General features: G+C 35.8%; 1 protein-coding gene across 1 annotated transcript; it reads right to left on the bottom strand.

The window, feature by feature from the left end:
* Window positions 1–1,209: 1,209 nt before the first annotated feature.
* LOC137725894 (protein PIGMENT DEFECTIVE 338, chloroplastic) lies at window positions 1,210–7,027 on the bottom strand. Its single transcript, XM_068464731.1, has 8 exons — window positions 6,020–7,027; window positions 5,613–5,687; window positions 5,458–5,529; window positions 4,452–4,532; window positions 4,223–4,320; window positions 3,155–3,280; window positions 1,809–1,857; window positions 1,210–1,699 (listed from the first exon to the last, which is right to left on the bottom strand). The coding sequence occupies exons 1-8, from the start codon at window positions 6,926–6,928 to the stop codon at window positions 1,541–1,543; spliced, it is 1,569 nt and encodes a 522-aa protein (XP_068320832.1). The 5' UTR covers window positions 6,929–7,027; the 3' UTR covers window positions 1,210–1,540.
* Window positions 7,028–13,912: the final 6,885 nt, after the last annotated feature.

Consider the following 13,912-nt stretch of genomic DNA (forward strand, 5'->3'; position numbering starts at 1 on the left):
GAGATTATTAACTTAATTTTAAGACTTTATACATACCGTTCAGATTGATCTGACGGCTAATATAGAAATGGGTACACACGGGGTGTGTGTTAATTCTAGGGTTCAAGAATGGACATTTGTATGTATCCAGGTTTGATTTCTCCTCTTTAACTTATCGTCCGTACCTTTGTTGTCTAGTACAGGTGAAATAATACCGCAGCGATTCTACCACCACCACCCCAGGAGTAATTTTCATGTGTACCTGTAACTACTGTTTAAAATATCAGTGTTGGAAACATAGATATATGCAAATTTATAAAAATATTATTGAATATATCGAACATCAGTATCAATATTGGTTTATTTCGATGGAAATTATGAAATATAAGAGTTTTCGATGTTTATAATATGTGTTCAGAAATATCGATGATATCTGTCGATTTTAGTCTGAACTTAAAAGTTTTTCTAAGGAAAAGTTTGGACTTCAACTTTATTTCCATATCTTTCTTGGATTGTTTGAATTTTTCCTTGAAAATATCAACCCCTATCAAGGAAATTTTAAACACTACATGTAATATAAAGTGATATGCCACTACATTATATGGCAAGTGAACATTTTACTACTTATATTATGATAAGTCGTATGCCGCCTTCTACCGAGTTTACTTATATTATTATGTATCTTTTCTTGCCATCTCTATTAATTAATTCAATAACAACAAAAAACACGAGACCAACTTATTTCATAGTAAATAGTATATAATATAATATCAACAAACTTGTATTTAAATAGTTACATTTGTTTGTGAAGGCTGTCATTACTTTTTCTATGATCATTCAATTCATTCCTCCTACACTTGTATCCTTTGAAGCAAGGCTTTTGTTTCACAAGTGAGAAATGTCCTCCGGTCCGATACGCTACGTGGGTGATACCGAAGCCAGATTACAATTTGGTAGGGTTCGGTTCAGTAAGCAGGGGTGTGCCGAAGTTGTACCAAACTTTTCGGAATCGGTTCTGTTTTGGTACAAAACGGTATGGATTCGGTTTTCTAAAAGATGCATACTAATTACGACATGGCATATGATGCATTGTAGCGTTGTAAGGGAAATATAACACAAACCAAGCATTGGAAAATAGCTAGGTGATGAATACACAGATTGCACAAATAATTAGGACATGAGTGTACGATCATAATCGAGTTGAGTTCAATTACAGATGAAGATCGAAGATGTGAGAGCAATGACCAACTAACAAATGAGACTTTGAATTTCCGAATGAACATGTTTGGTTCGAGTTCTTTTCGAATCTTTAAACGGAATGCCATGTGAAAAATGCTGTACATCAACCATCTTATGCTTTTTCCTTTTGCAAACTACATATTTTCTAATGGATAGTGAGGTAAATTCCCTAATCTAAGGCTCATCACAAAACAAAATAGTTTGCTTTTCTTACCTATTGACTCTCGAGGAATGTGTGCTTTGAGATGGATGCCAAAGTTAAACAGTGCTCTTTCAAACTACCGGTATCGCAGGGCAACCTTAAGCATCAGCTTAGTTCTTATTACTTTTCGAATTTGAACCACTTCCAGTTTGCATACATGCTTAATTTGTGAAATGGCAGAGCATCGTTTTCAGGGGATCCTGACATGCGGTTGGTAAGAACAGCAGGCAGCTTTTGCCTATACTTCTTTGCCATCATTTGAGCCTCCGAAAATAATTTCTGCCAAAAGGAAGAAATGTTATTAATTAAGCTCATCATCTTTTGTGGAAAGCATTACTCAGGCGAAACGAGTAATTTCATAACTAGGGGAAACAATTAATGGTGTTACCTCTCTGTTCGACAAAAAGAGGCCAGGCTCACTTTCAAGGTCAGCAATGCTGCAAGAAAAGTTGAAGTTGCCATCAGTTGTGATTGCTCAAACAAAATTAATGTCAAGGAAAACCGAAAAATCAGAAGACAATAGCTTAAGGTCGTGAAAATACACTTTGGGGTTATCATCACCATCACAAAGGAAACTCAGACAAAAATGTGATGAAGTTTATGTGAAACAATAGTACAAACGCAAATCCCTTTTGCGATGAAGTTAACTGAAACAAACCTAAAGGAATTTATCCTCTACAAGTCATTTCTTGAATCTTGCGTGCCAAACAATAGTCTAGCTATTAAAAAGGGCTGAAGCTTCAGGACTAAGGTGACAAACTGAAAGCTGCTAATCCAGGCAATCTATTCTTCATAAAGTACTTCCCAGAAGGGGAAAAATAGGCCACAAATAATTGAATAATATGATTCACAAACAAACAAAATCATACTTTACTTTATCTTAAAAAGAAAAAAAACTATTGCAGAGCCAATACAGAACAGATACGAGACAGATCTTGAAGAGATGGAAAGAAAGAGTTCGAAAGAGAGGACAAAGGAGCGTACTGCAGGGGAATGAGGTTTCAGAATTTCAAATAACATATGACATAGACGACTTCTAATGGATTTACGTGATTCTATGTCCCATAACTAAAAAAAAAATAGGCATGAACCTGAAATCTCATGGCTATGGTTCACAAAGCTTCATCGCTAACCAAAATGTACATAGAGCAATTCTCAAAATAGGAAAAATATTTTATAAAAGCAAGAGATGTAGTTGTGGCATTAGACATCATGTGTCCTACTCCCAGACCTATTGGTCAGAAGTTCAATCCCTTGGACATACAATAGATTTTCCCTTATTTACATAACCGAACAAATACATCGTTTGACAATTAATGATAAAATAACAAAACACAATTAGAAATATTTCAGTTGTTTATTAGGCCATTTCCCATGGCCCCTTATGCATTATGTCTCCCGGAGAAGCTAATTTAAATATCTTCTGTCGCATGTAGAGAACTGGACTCGGTCATAAAAAGCCAGAACGAGTCACCAGGTTAAAAGGTCACACCTTGGTCAATCCGGTTCAATGCATGTTTTGATAAAAAAATAAAAGTTCATAGGTATGCGGAATTATGACCAGTTCCCTGCTTAGTATATTGGAGTGTTCACTTAGGTCTGGTTTTTAAAAATTGGTACATATAGCCAGAAGGATTATGACTTTACAAGAGAAAAAATTAAGGAGATTCTCTCCACCAAAAATGTATGCAATATGGATGAATTTAAATGAAAGAATCCCCTTCCCTTGTATACCTGAGAGATATTTTGTCAGGAAACATCGACTTCACAACCAGAACTTTGAGCTTCTCATTAACCTTAAGTATGTCACTGACTGAGGTAATTCGAGCACGAGTGATGTTTGATATATGCAACAAGCCACTGGGAAACAATAAGAAAGTTCAAAACGATTATCCACCAGTGAAAAACAACAACAGCAAACATAAGTAAATTTATGATACATACTTCACTTGTTAAACACATCTGTAATCTAGGACAAAAAATGATATGGTGAGGAAATGGTATATAACAGTCAACTAGAACAAGCCTGAGCTATATTATATATTTAATTGACAACGCGACGATAAAGCTATGTAGATTAAACGATGTGTTTTTCATTTTATCATTTTGGATCAGCATTTCCTTCAAGGTCCTGTTGACATTCAGAAATATATCTAAACTCTAACTCCTAGACGAGCAACCAACTTTGTCATTTTAAAATTAATAAACAGCGTTCAATAAAATATTGATCCAATGGGACGTAGAACTTTTATACACAGACTAAAGAAAAGGAAGTCTTGAAACAAAATATAACGATAAATAAACCTAGCAGGTGCCTCAAGAATCCTGAATGATGATACTATCTTCATTTCAAGTTATTTTCACCTTACATATATCTATATTAAAGGAAGCAGAAAACAAATAGCTCGTACTCTCTTTTCCCCAATAGTCATTGTGATACATTTCGTAAGTTTTTTCACTACCAGAGTAAACTTTCCAAAATCAGCAGTAAGTCCTGAAACTCTTCAGAATAAGGCAATTCTGAGAAGCAACCGCTGGGGAAGAGTAGTACAAAATTGCATGCTTTTCATTTTAAAGTTCAAATTTTAATTTCTATTCTGAAGATCAGTATTATGTATCTTCTCATCTTTTTCATGCATTTAGATACCTTTTGAGAGAAAGTCCCATGCTATTTTATTTCCATTCTGTGGTGTTCTAATCTTTCAAAAGTACTCCACACATGCAGCGCCTCTTCAAAAGTGGAAAAATCAGGGAAACTATGCGCCCAGTCTGATTTTAAAGTAAGTTTGAAAGTCATTATACCTCCTGTTTGTTTCTCCTATCCTCACTTGGGCTCCATATGGAAAGATTTTCTTGACAGTTCCTTCCAAAAGTGTTCCCTCCTTAAGGTATAACAGTTCCTGAAACATTATATGGCAAACCAATGTCAGTTCTTATGAAAAATAAGATCACAGAATCTCAGAACAAACAATGAGAGAACATTGCAAGCAACAAAAAACATGAATAAATTAAATGTTGAAATCCAACTGACCCAAGCTTCTTTCTCACTCAAAACTAAGTCATTCTTAGCTTCGTCTATTCGAGTAATCTGCACATGCATCCGGCAACCCACCTACACCATTAGGAAACAACATGAGTAAGAACCAGATTAACAAATCAAACATATGCAATTATCCAAGGGAGGAAAAAATTAAACAATACAAAGTTGTCGGTGCCCTGTTTAGAGGCGGAGGTGGGATGCGAATTCCCAGCCTACCCTGCCTGTTGCCATTCCTAGTCTCATTACTTGTACAAATAGCTCCACCAAAAAGAAGATTTTCAAACTTGAATTTAAAAATTTCACTTAAGTTCAAACATGTCACGGACGAATTGATTAACTACAATATCTGCTGAAAATATATGACAAAAAGTATCAACATATGTGAAATCTCGATGAAAACAAGAAAACGACTTTTAAATGAAAATTCCTGATATTTGTAGAGTTACAATTGCCTTGACCACAGTTTAAATATCAACAAGGAAGATTATATATTTTCTTTTCAAGCCTCAAGTGATATGGGGCTGCCACCGAAACTCGGATGTCTAAGTATCCTCATTGCCCTAAGTATACTGTGGCTGGTACTACACTTTAGGGCTAAAGCACGCACTTATCATTATGAAACAATGGCTGTAAAGAAACAGGGTATAATGGATTGTGTCCAGTGATTTCAAGTGCTTCAAGTATTCACAAGCTGCATTGATGTTAATGATAACTCTGGCTGGTTGGACTATCTAACTACATAGATTTTGCAATTATTTTTCTTATATTTTCATCTCTTAATAATACCATTGGCATCTCAAAGAAATTGCTTCATTTGAAATTGATAAAGTGTCGTAGAAAGAAATAGTTCCAGTGGATACATCATGCATGATATCAGTATTGATTAATGGCTTGAACACATTAACATAAAGAAATACAAATTATACCAGAAATGTAGCTAAATGAACATTGCATGAAAAAAAGATATACATTTCATTCCTCAAAACCAGCAACTTACATTCTCTCTCAATTCAGTGAAGTTGTTCACTTTACTCATTAACTCAGTTTTTGGAAGGAAAGCTCGCAGGCCCTGATGAACCAAATTGTGAAATGTTAGTTTTCAAACAAGTATATATTCACAATTTCACACGCACAGAAGTCAAAGATACAAACCTCGATTCTTGTCAGAAGGCCTCCAGTATTCCATTCTGTAATTCTAACTTCAATAGGTTCATTGAGTTGTTTTATCTGTAAAATATGTCGAAAAGCTTTAAAAAAAAAAAGGTCTGGATTACATTTTTCATCCAACGTAACCAGTCAGAGTGTCATGAGCTAAATGCTACCACCAACATAGCCGTTACAAAGAGAAAATCAAGTATCATGAAGTCATGATAATAAAAGACTTAAGAGTACCGAATGACTATTAACTAATAAATATGGTCTCAAACATAACAGCAATAGAGGCAACATTTTCAGAATTAACATAAGAAGTCAAGCAGCAAGCACAAATATTCACCATATAAATTGCCAATGCCGTTCCAATGAGCAGAAAAAAGAACAAAAAAAAGTGAGAAAAGGACCTGCCTCACTCGGTGCCAAGCAATTCGCCTGAAGAGCCGTCTAGTTGAAAGCAAAGGCCTACCGCTGAGCGTTCTTCCAAGAACCTCAGCAAACAAAACAGTTCCGGTTTCAACAACGGGCCCTCCCGGCACAGGTCCCCCCATCACAGCTTCATTTTTCACAATTCCCATCTTCCCTCTAACCATAAACTCCTCGGCGTCATAATTCGTATCACATAACAAGTAATCCATCTCTTTGTCATACAAAGGCAGTACTTCCTTAGTCAGCATTGTACCCAACAAGTCTGCTCCGACATTCACGTCAAGTTTATTCTCGTTGCCTGAAACAACAATTCCAACCACAAAATCACCCGGTTTCGGTTCATAGTACTCCACATTAACCTTCTCAGCCTCCTCATTATCACCATCCAATTCACTTTCTTCCTCGAAAACTCCAACCTCCCCTCCCTTTTCTTCCACTTCCTCTCCATCCGCACTATCTCTCGGAGCGAAAAACTTCAAGAAAGGCGCCAATGCCTCGTCTTTATCAACCATTTCCGATTCTTCATCCGGTTTTTCGGAATCTTTATCCACTTCCAAAGCAGACCCATTACTTATAGGTACAGGGGAAGGCTTATCCAGCAGCTCAAGCTCTTCATTCTCTACAACCCCATCCCCTTCAGACTTGTTCCCCAAAGGGGTACTTGGAAAAATATCATACACCTGACTCCTAGAGCAAAACGTAATACGGGTACTTCCCCAGACGGGAAAATTCCTACAAAGTTTCAGACTTTTCGACAACCCAATTGGGGAAAAGGAGCTATAACTTGAAGGTTTTGCAGACGCTGAGGTTTGTGAGTTGAAATTGTCGAGATGAAGTGACGAGTCGGGGAAGGAGAGAGACTTACAGGGGTGAGCAAGGAGAAGCATATCTGTTTTCGTTATCTTGGGCACCTCAGGAGATTGAGCTATGTCTAACGGACCTTTTCGAACCCACCATTGTTCGCAGCTAGTCTTTCCCGGCCAGGTTTATCCCTTCAGCTAGATTTTTGTGTTCTAATCGGTTTCGTATGCAACGCAGCGTTTTGTATTATTCCTCAAAACCCACCATTCACCAAGTATGGGTGAAAATCCTTCTTTGCCACATTCCGCGGAAATAGCACTTCGCTAACGTTTTGCAAGACAGTTTATCGTTTTGCTTATACAAAATGTCAAAATTGGGCTAAAATATGTGTTGACACATTGTTTTGTGAAAATAAACTCATGAAACAAAAAATGCAAAAAATAGTTGGCCCAATTAAGTTTTGTGCAACATTAAATTGATGTTTCTTTTTTCTTTTAGAAATAATTTTTAAAAATAATAAAAAAATAAAATATCCATTATAAAACAAAATTAGAGTTTTAATAAAAAGATAAAGTCATGTATGCTATTACTTTCCATAGGTGTCACACTAAGCAATTGTCTTTAATCACAAGCTCTTTCGCTCTAGGCTTTCTCAGGAGACCTTGTTGAATTGACATACCATTCGTGCCCTTGTCCTAGTTCCTCTTATTCCGTGACAAGAAAAAAGAGGTGCGCCCGCATCTCCCTTTGTCGTAAAACACTCCTAAGACCTAGAAATATGCCCCTCTGTTCGACTGGTGTTGCTTTGCAATGGTGTTGCTACCTTCTAGTCCTCCACTGCAGCGATGTAGTGTTGTTGAGTTTGCCATTGGAAGCACCATTGCAGTAGCCAGCCAAGCCATTGTAGCCCACAGGTACCCCCAACAAGTTAGCAACGCGTCGTAGTCCTCCCCGGCTCCATGCTGTTGTCTGCCACCTGACCCACCACCGGCCATCATAAATTTTGAGGTAAAACTCTAATTTTTCAAATTTAAATCCCTGATTGATAATTGTACATAAAATTTTGTTTAACTGATATATGATTATTGGTTAATTGGATTATTATTGATTAACTAATTGTTGTTTGATTAGTTAATTGAATTTATTAATTGCATGGTTGTTTAATATATGATTATTAATTATTGGTCAATTGAATTGATTATTAATTAACTTAATTGTTGTTTGATTAGTTAATTGAATTGATTTTGTTGTTTGATTAGTTAATAGTTATTAGTCATAGTAGAGTTTAAGACCCAATTTTTTTCCTCATTATACAGTTACGTAATGGAACGATACTATAAGAAGCAATGCTTAAATCCTCCTTCGAATCCTCAGTTAAATATCCCAGGTAGTCCTTATTCGAATATTCCGGTTAGTCCAAATCCTCCTGTAAATATTTTGGGTAGTTCACAACAAAGTCAGGTCACTAAGTTAGATAAATATTAGCTAATCTTTCTGTAGACATTGGACTTAGACATCAATTGATTGATTATGAGCTTAATTATCGCAAAGCAATTCTTGGACTACAAAAGGATCATTGTCTACCTAAAACCCACAAAATGCCAACAAAAGTTATGGGGGGAGACAATCAATTATCACTCATTAGTTTGATAATTTTGAGTGGTTGGAGTCTAGTATAATAAAAGATGGTGGATTTTGCCGTTATTGCTATTTTTTCAAATATGTTTTGATAAAGCGGGAAGTCTTTATAGTAAAGCTTCACAACAACCTCGAGATTGATGACACAAAAGCAACATATTGAATAATCGTTTTAATGAGGTAAACACCAAGTTGCTTATATGTATGGCATGTTTGAGTTCGGTAAATAATTTTGCATCTTTTGACCAATGAAAAATAGTTTGTTTCGCCTAATTTTATTCTCAGGTTTGATTGTGTGGACCTCATGAATCTTCCAATTCAACTTGATAATTATATTCATGATATGAAGATGTATAGTGAGTTTTCATAATTGAAGGGAATTAGTGATCTTTCAAAGGAGTTGGTGAAGTCCGGGAGGTGTGTAAGCTACAAATTAATGTATAAGCTTCTTACTGGCTTTGGTGTTACCAATTGCAATTGCTTCGGTGGAGAGAACTTTTTATGCTATGAATATTGTGCAAACACCATTGCACAACAAAATGAGAGATCAATGGTTGAGTGATAACATGGTTGTTTACATTGAGAGAGATGTATTTGTTTTTATTGATAATGAGCCTATTAGGCAACGTTTTCATGACATGAAATCTCGTTGGCAACAATTATAACTTATTTGTATTAATAAATTATGAACAACATTAATATTGTCTACTTTCTAAAGGATTTGTGATAAGCAACAATTATAACTTATTTGTATTAATAAATTATGAATGACATTAATATTGTCTACTTTCTAAAGGATTTGTGATAGGATTTTTATCACATGCGCAAAAAAGGTTAAAAACACCTAAAATACTTGCAAGAGAAACAAGATTATAGTAATATAGTTTGTTTTTTTTTTTTTTTTTGTCAAAATTATAGTAGTATAGTTGGCTTAAGTAAGGTCGTTCTCTACATGGATTAATTTAAATAAATTAATGCGAAACCAATTCTCAACTAATTACTTAGAACAAAATTTTGGAAAAAAGTGATTTAATGACCTAAATTAAGAAAAACGAATTTAATTAAAAAGGTTAACTAAAATCTGCAATTTTAAAGAAGGAAAAAGGAAACATTTTTTTGAATTCAAAGTGAGAAAGCACTAGGGTTCCGCCGTCACCTTAACAATCCAATGTAGTTCTTCTAATTATTTATGAATTACACATGCATATTTTGAAGGTTAGGCTTTCCTAAAGTATATCCTACTTGGAACCTCCAACATAGAAGTATTTCTTACATGCAACACGTCTGTGGTGTCTAGATCGAATGCGAACATGCAAGACTCATTAAGTTTTGTGAAAACCTTTTGAAAAACCATGTAACCCTTAAGACGTGTTGTCCATCCTAATAAGTTACACATATTAACCACAAGAAGCCTTGTCAATTTTAGGGACAAACCTCCGCCAAAATTGCATCAAACTACTTTTTTAAATATCCTAATGGTTGCGAATCACTAAGACATATAGATAGTTTAAACTAGTGATTAACAATTCAAAACCTGCATGCATAAATTTATAAGCAAATTAAAAAGAGACTATATATTCTTGCCAAGGCTCATGGTCTCACCCTAGCAAAGAGGATTACTTACGCATATTCATAATAAAAATCACAAAGTCTTTATTGAAACAGAAAAATAATGAAAACACCTTGAAAGTATAAAACTTGAAATCTCTAAGCTTTGGCCAAAATTCTCTCTCCACAAATTGCATAAAGAAGTAGAAGCTAGGGCCGGCCAAAAGGCTTATTTATACTACTCTAACTAAATCCTCCTAGTAAAAGGTCTTAGAATAAAACTAGGAAACCAAATAAATTAAAATAAATTAAGAAATATAATCCTAAATTGACTTGGTAAATTCGCCCAAAGTTTTGTACAGCCACGTTTTGGACCCATATCAACTCCAAAATTGGCCCAGATAGCTGGATTTAAAGCTTGGACTATTTTGAACACTTCTCCAGAAGACCACAAACGCATCAAAAGTCATCTTGGGCTCCAAAAATTGCAATTACCCAAAAACACCACTTTCCAACAACGTGCACTGCTCCTTTAATTAATCATCAGAAAATAACCGCCAAGTAGAAATTGCTAAAATTTGGACACATACAAGCTAAGGAACACACGAACATCCTCCAATTTGAATTACTCCAAAATTCGTCAATTTGATTACGTTACTCTCTAGAAGAAGTCAAATGTCTTATGTTGAAAATATAAAACAAAGTATCAAAATTCAACCAAAATAATTACCAAATTATACTAAGAATAGGGTAAAATATATAATACAAAATAATTACCAAATTATACTAAGAATAGGGTAAAATATATAATATGAAATCAACTCATCAATTTGGTATATAATATGAAATCGACTCATCAATTTGGTATATAATATGAAATCGACTCATCAATTTGGTTATCTACATTTTTTTTAACCTTGGCCCTGTTAAATTCGCCCCTCCCTTGACAATACCTAGCTTCACCATTAGAAGCAAGTTCTTCTATAACTATTTCAAAATAGGAATGATAAGAATAACTGGATCTTTCGTCAAATTTGGCCTAAGGCTAAAGGTACATTTTTGAAAGCTTTGTCTATTAGAAGAAGCTTCTTACATGCAAACCATCGTTCAAAGTCTCCCACCTTGTCCAAACTTACTGCAATTAGGTGGAGGCATCCTGATAATACTATGAAGAAGCTCAATTTTGATTGATCAGTTATTGTTGCTAATAGAGATGCTTATGCCTATGTCCCTCATGATGATGTGGGGATTCCCTTAGTAGATGATGCTAGGAGAATTGGGAAATCTAACATTCTTGTGGTTAAGGGACAAGCTCTGGTGGATGGTCTTAAGAAGGCATTAGACAAGGGATTTTTGTAGCTGAAGTGGAGGGGGATTCAAAGATCCTTGTCGATGCTATTAATGTCCCTGACATCTCTTTACTATTATCCATAATGTGAAAAGGTTGGCATGTCGATTTTAGAGTATTTCATTCTCTCATGCGTTCTGTGAGGCTAATTTTGTGGGGTAGGTGTGGCATCGCTCTTTACCTACGGAGGCGAGTACAACTTGGTTAGGAGATTTGCTAGCTCTTTTTGCCCTTTGGGCTTTTCTCAATAATTGTTATTTTCATCTAAAAAAACTACAACACATTTGACACACCCCGACTGGAGTCGAGGCATGATGGCCGTCACCTGAAGGTGACGTAACCAAAAAGGAAAGTGAAGCATAAAATTGTGGATAAATTTAAACCAAAACTAACAATTAATTATTCTAAAGTAAAGAGTGCGTAGTAGTGGAAAGAACCCATAAAGCACAAATGTTCAGAGTATAGATGACATAAGTAGTGCCGTCGAAACTAGTTAAGTACTTAATACACAATCGGAAAAAGTCCCTACATTATTTATGGATATGTCAGAATCGCCGGACATTCCTCGTACACCACAGAATAAATCATCTAATTAGGACATGGAGGGGCGGAAAAACAGAAGGGTGAGTGGACAAAAACAAAGGTTTATAAAACACATTCATTTTCTGAACATATTAATCCCTTGCCGTAAAACATGTATAGCTTCCACAAAATCATACTACGTATAAGTATGAAATCAAATGCAAATCAACAGTAAATCCAGAAGTATGCCAACTTATAATATCTCAACAATAGTATAATAAAATCAGGTGCTCATCAATCTATGCTGACACACGAGTTCATGCAGAGGATTTCTAACATGAACAGGGCTGGGTGTAATCATAATATACGCTTTAGTGCTACAATCACGTGAAGATTAGCTTTATTCGCAATCACAAACAAGTCGGAGTTACCTATTACAACTTGTACGACAGGACTGTCACCTACTTGGATCCAAGGCAAGCGTACGGTGCAGGTGAACATACATGTGAAAGACTGGCCCTGGCCCTGGGCGAGCACTAACACCGGGTGTAACAATGAATGAAGATCGGGTAAAATGTATATGAACATGCCATGATAGTATATAAATCTCAACCACGTAATAACATTTCTAAAATTAAATAAAACATGGCATGGTAGGCATAAATTAATCCAAAAACATTTGTGGAAAAACATACGCGATCACCTTTCCATGCTGCATTAATATACAGCCTAAACCATTCAGAGAGACATCACTATAGATCTCGAAATTCCCACTGTCATCGGAAAGTGCCAAAACAGGCGCATGAGTGAGACAGTACTTCAAATGTAGAAAACTCCGTTCATAATCATCACTCCATTCAAAATTAACTATTTTCTAGGTCAACCTTGTCAAAGGCAGGGCTATGGCTGAGAAATCTTTCACAAAACGTCGATAGTAACCCATAAGACCAAAAAAACTTCTAACTTTAGTAAGGTTGTTCCCAATTTTCCACTGCTGCTACGTTCTGAGGATCCACGAGAATCCTCTAAGTTGATATCACGTGTCCCAAGAATGACACCTAATCCAGCCAGAACTGGCACTTACTGAATTTTGCTTACAATTGATTCTCCCTTAGCTTCTTCAAAACTAGACATAAATGTCTAGCATGGTCAGCCTTGTTTTTAGAATACACCAAAATGTCATCAAAGAAGATAATTACGAACTTGTCAAGGTACGGACGGAATACTCGATTCATCTGGTCCATAAATGCTATCGAAGCATTAGTTAACCCGAATAACATCATAAGAAACTCATAATGACCATATCGAGTTCGGAAGGCTGTTTTTGGAACATCATCACTTTTGATCTTCAACTGATAATAGCTAGACCTTAGATCAATTTTTGAGAAAACACAAGCACCACAAAGCTGAAAAAAAAGATCATCAATATGAGGCAACGGATAACGGTTTTTAATCGTCACCTGATTCAACTGCCTATAATCGATATATAGACTCAATGTTCTGTCTTTCTTCCTCACGAACAAGGCTAGAGCTCCTCAAGGGGAAGTGCTTGGCTGAATAAACCCATTTTCAACAAGTTCTTGCAACTGGGTTTTTAATTCCCTCATGATTCGATGGTAGGCCAGCTAAATCGTTGGGAAAAAAATTAGGAAAATGTCTAAGTACTCGACGTCTTTCACATGAGCAGGAGTCTCCTCGGTCATTACTACATGAGCTAAGTAGCCTTGACAACCCTTCCTTAACATCCGCTTCGCCTTCATGGCAGAGATAACTTCATGTTTCAGACCACTACGTTCATCGACAAATGTTACAATAGGCATGCCCGGTTGATGGAAATTAACAATTTTTTTGTGGCAATTCAATAGAGCATGATTGTAATATTACCAATCTATGCCCAAGATAACATTGAAATCAACGAAGTCCAAGGGAACAAGATTAGCTGGCATTACAACATCCTCGATAAGTAAGGGACATCTTCAATACTCCCAACTAACATAGAAAATTTCACCCCTAG

Source organism: Pyrus communis, chromosome 2 (genome assembly GCF_963583255.1).
Source record: "Pyrus communis chromosome 2, drPyrComm1.1, whole genome shotgun sequence".
In the NCBI taxonomy this organism is placed as follows: Eukaryota; Viridiplantae; Streptophyta; class Magnoliopsida; order Rosales; family Rosaceae; genus Pyrus; species Pyrus communis.

Bases quoted from the DNA above. Each gene is read 5' to 3' on its own strand.
- LOC137725894 (XM_068464731.1), bottom strand. From the start codon at position 6,928: ATGCTTCTCCTTGCTCACCCCTGTAAGTCTCTCTCCTTCCCCGACTCG. The intron at 5,530-5,612 runs GTTTGTATCTTT...TTGGTTCATCAG, and splicing joins GCCTTCTGACAAGAATCGAG to GGCCTGCGAGCTTTCCTTCC. The intron at 4,533-5,457 runs GTAAGTTGCTGG...CTAATGGTGTAG, and splicing joins TCACTGAATTGAGAGAGAAT to GTGGGTTGCCGGATGCATGT.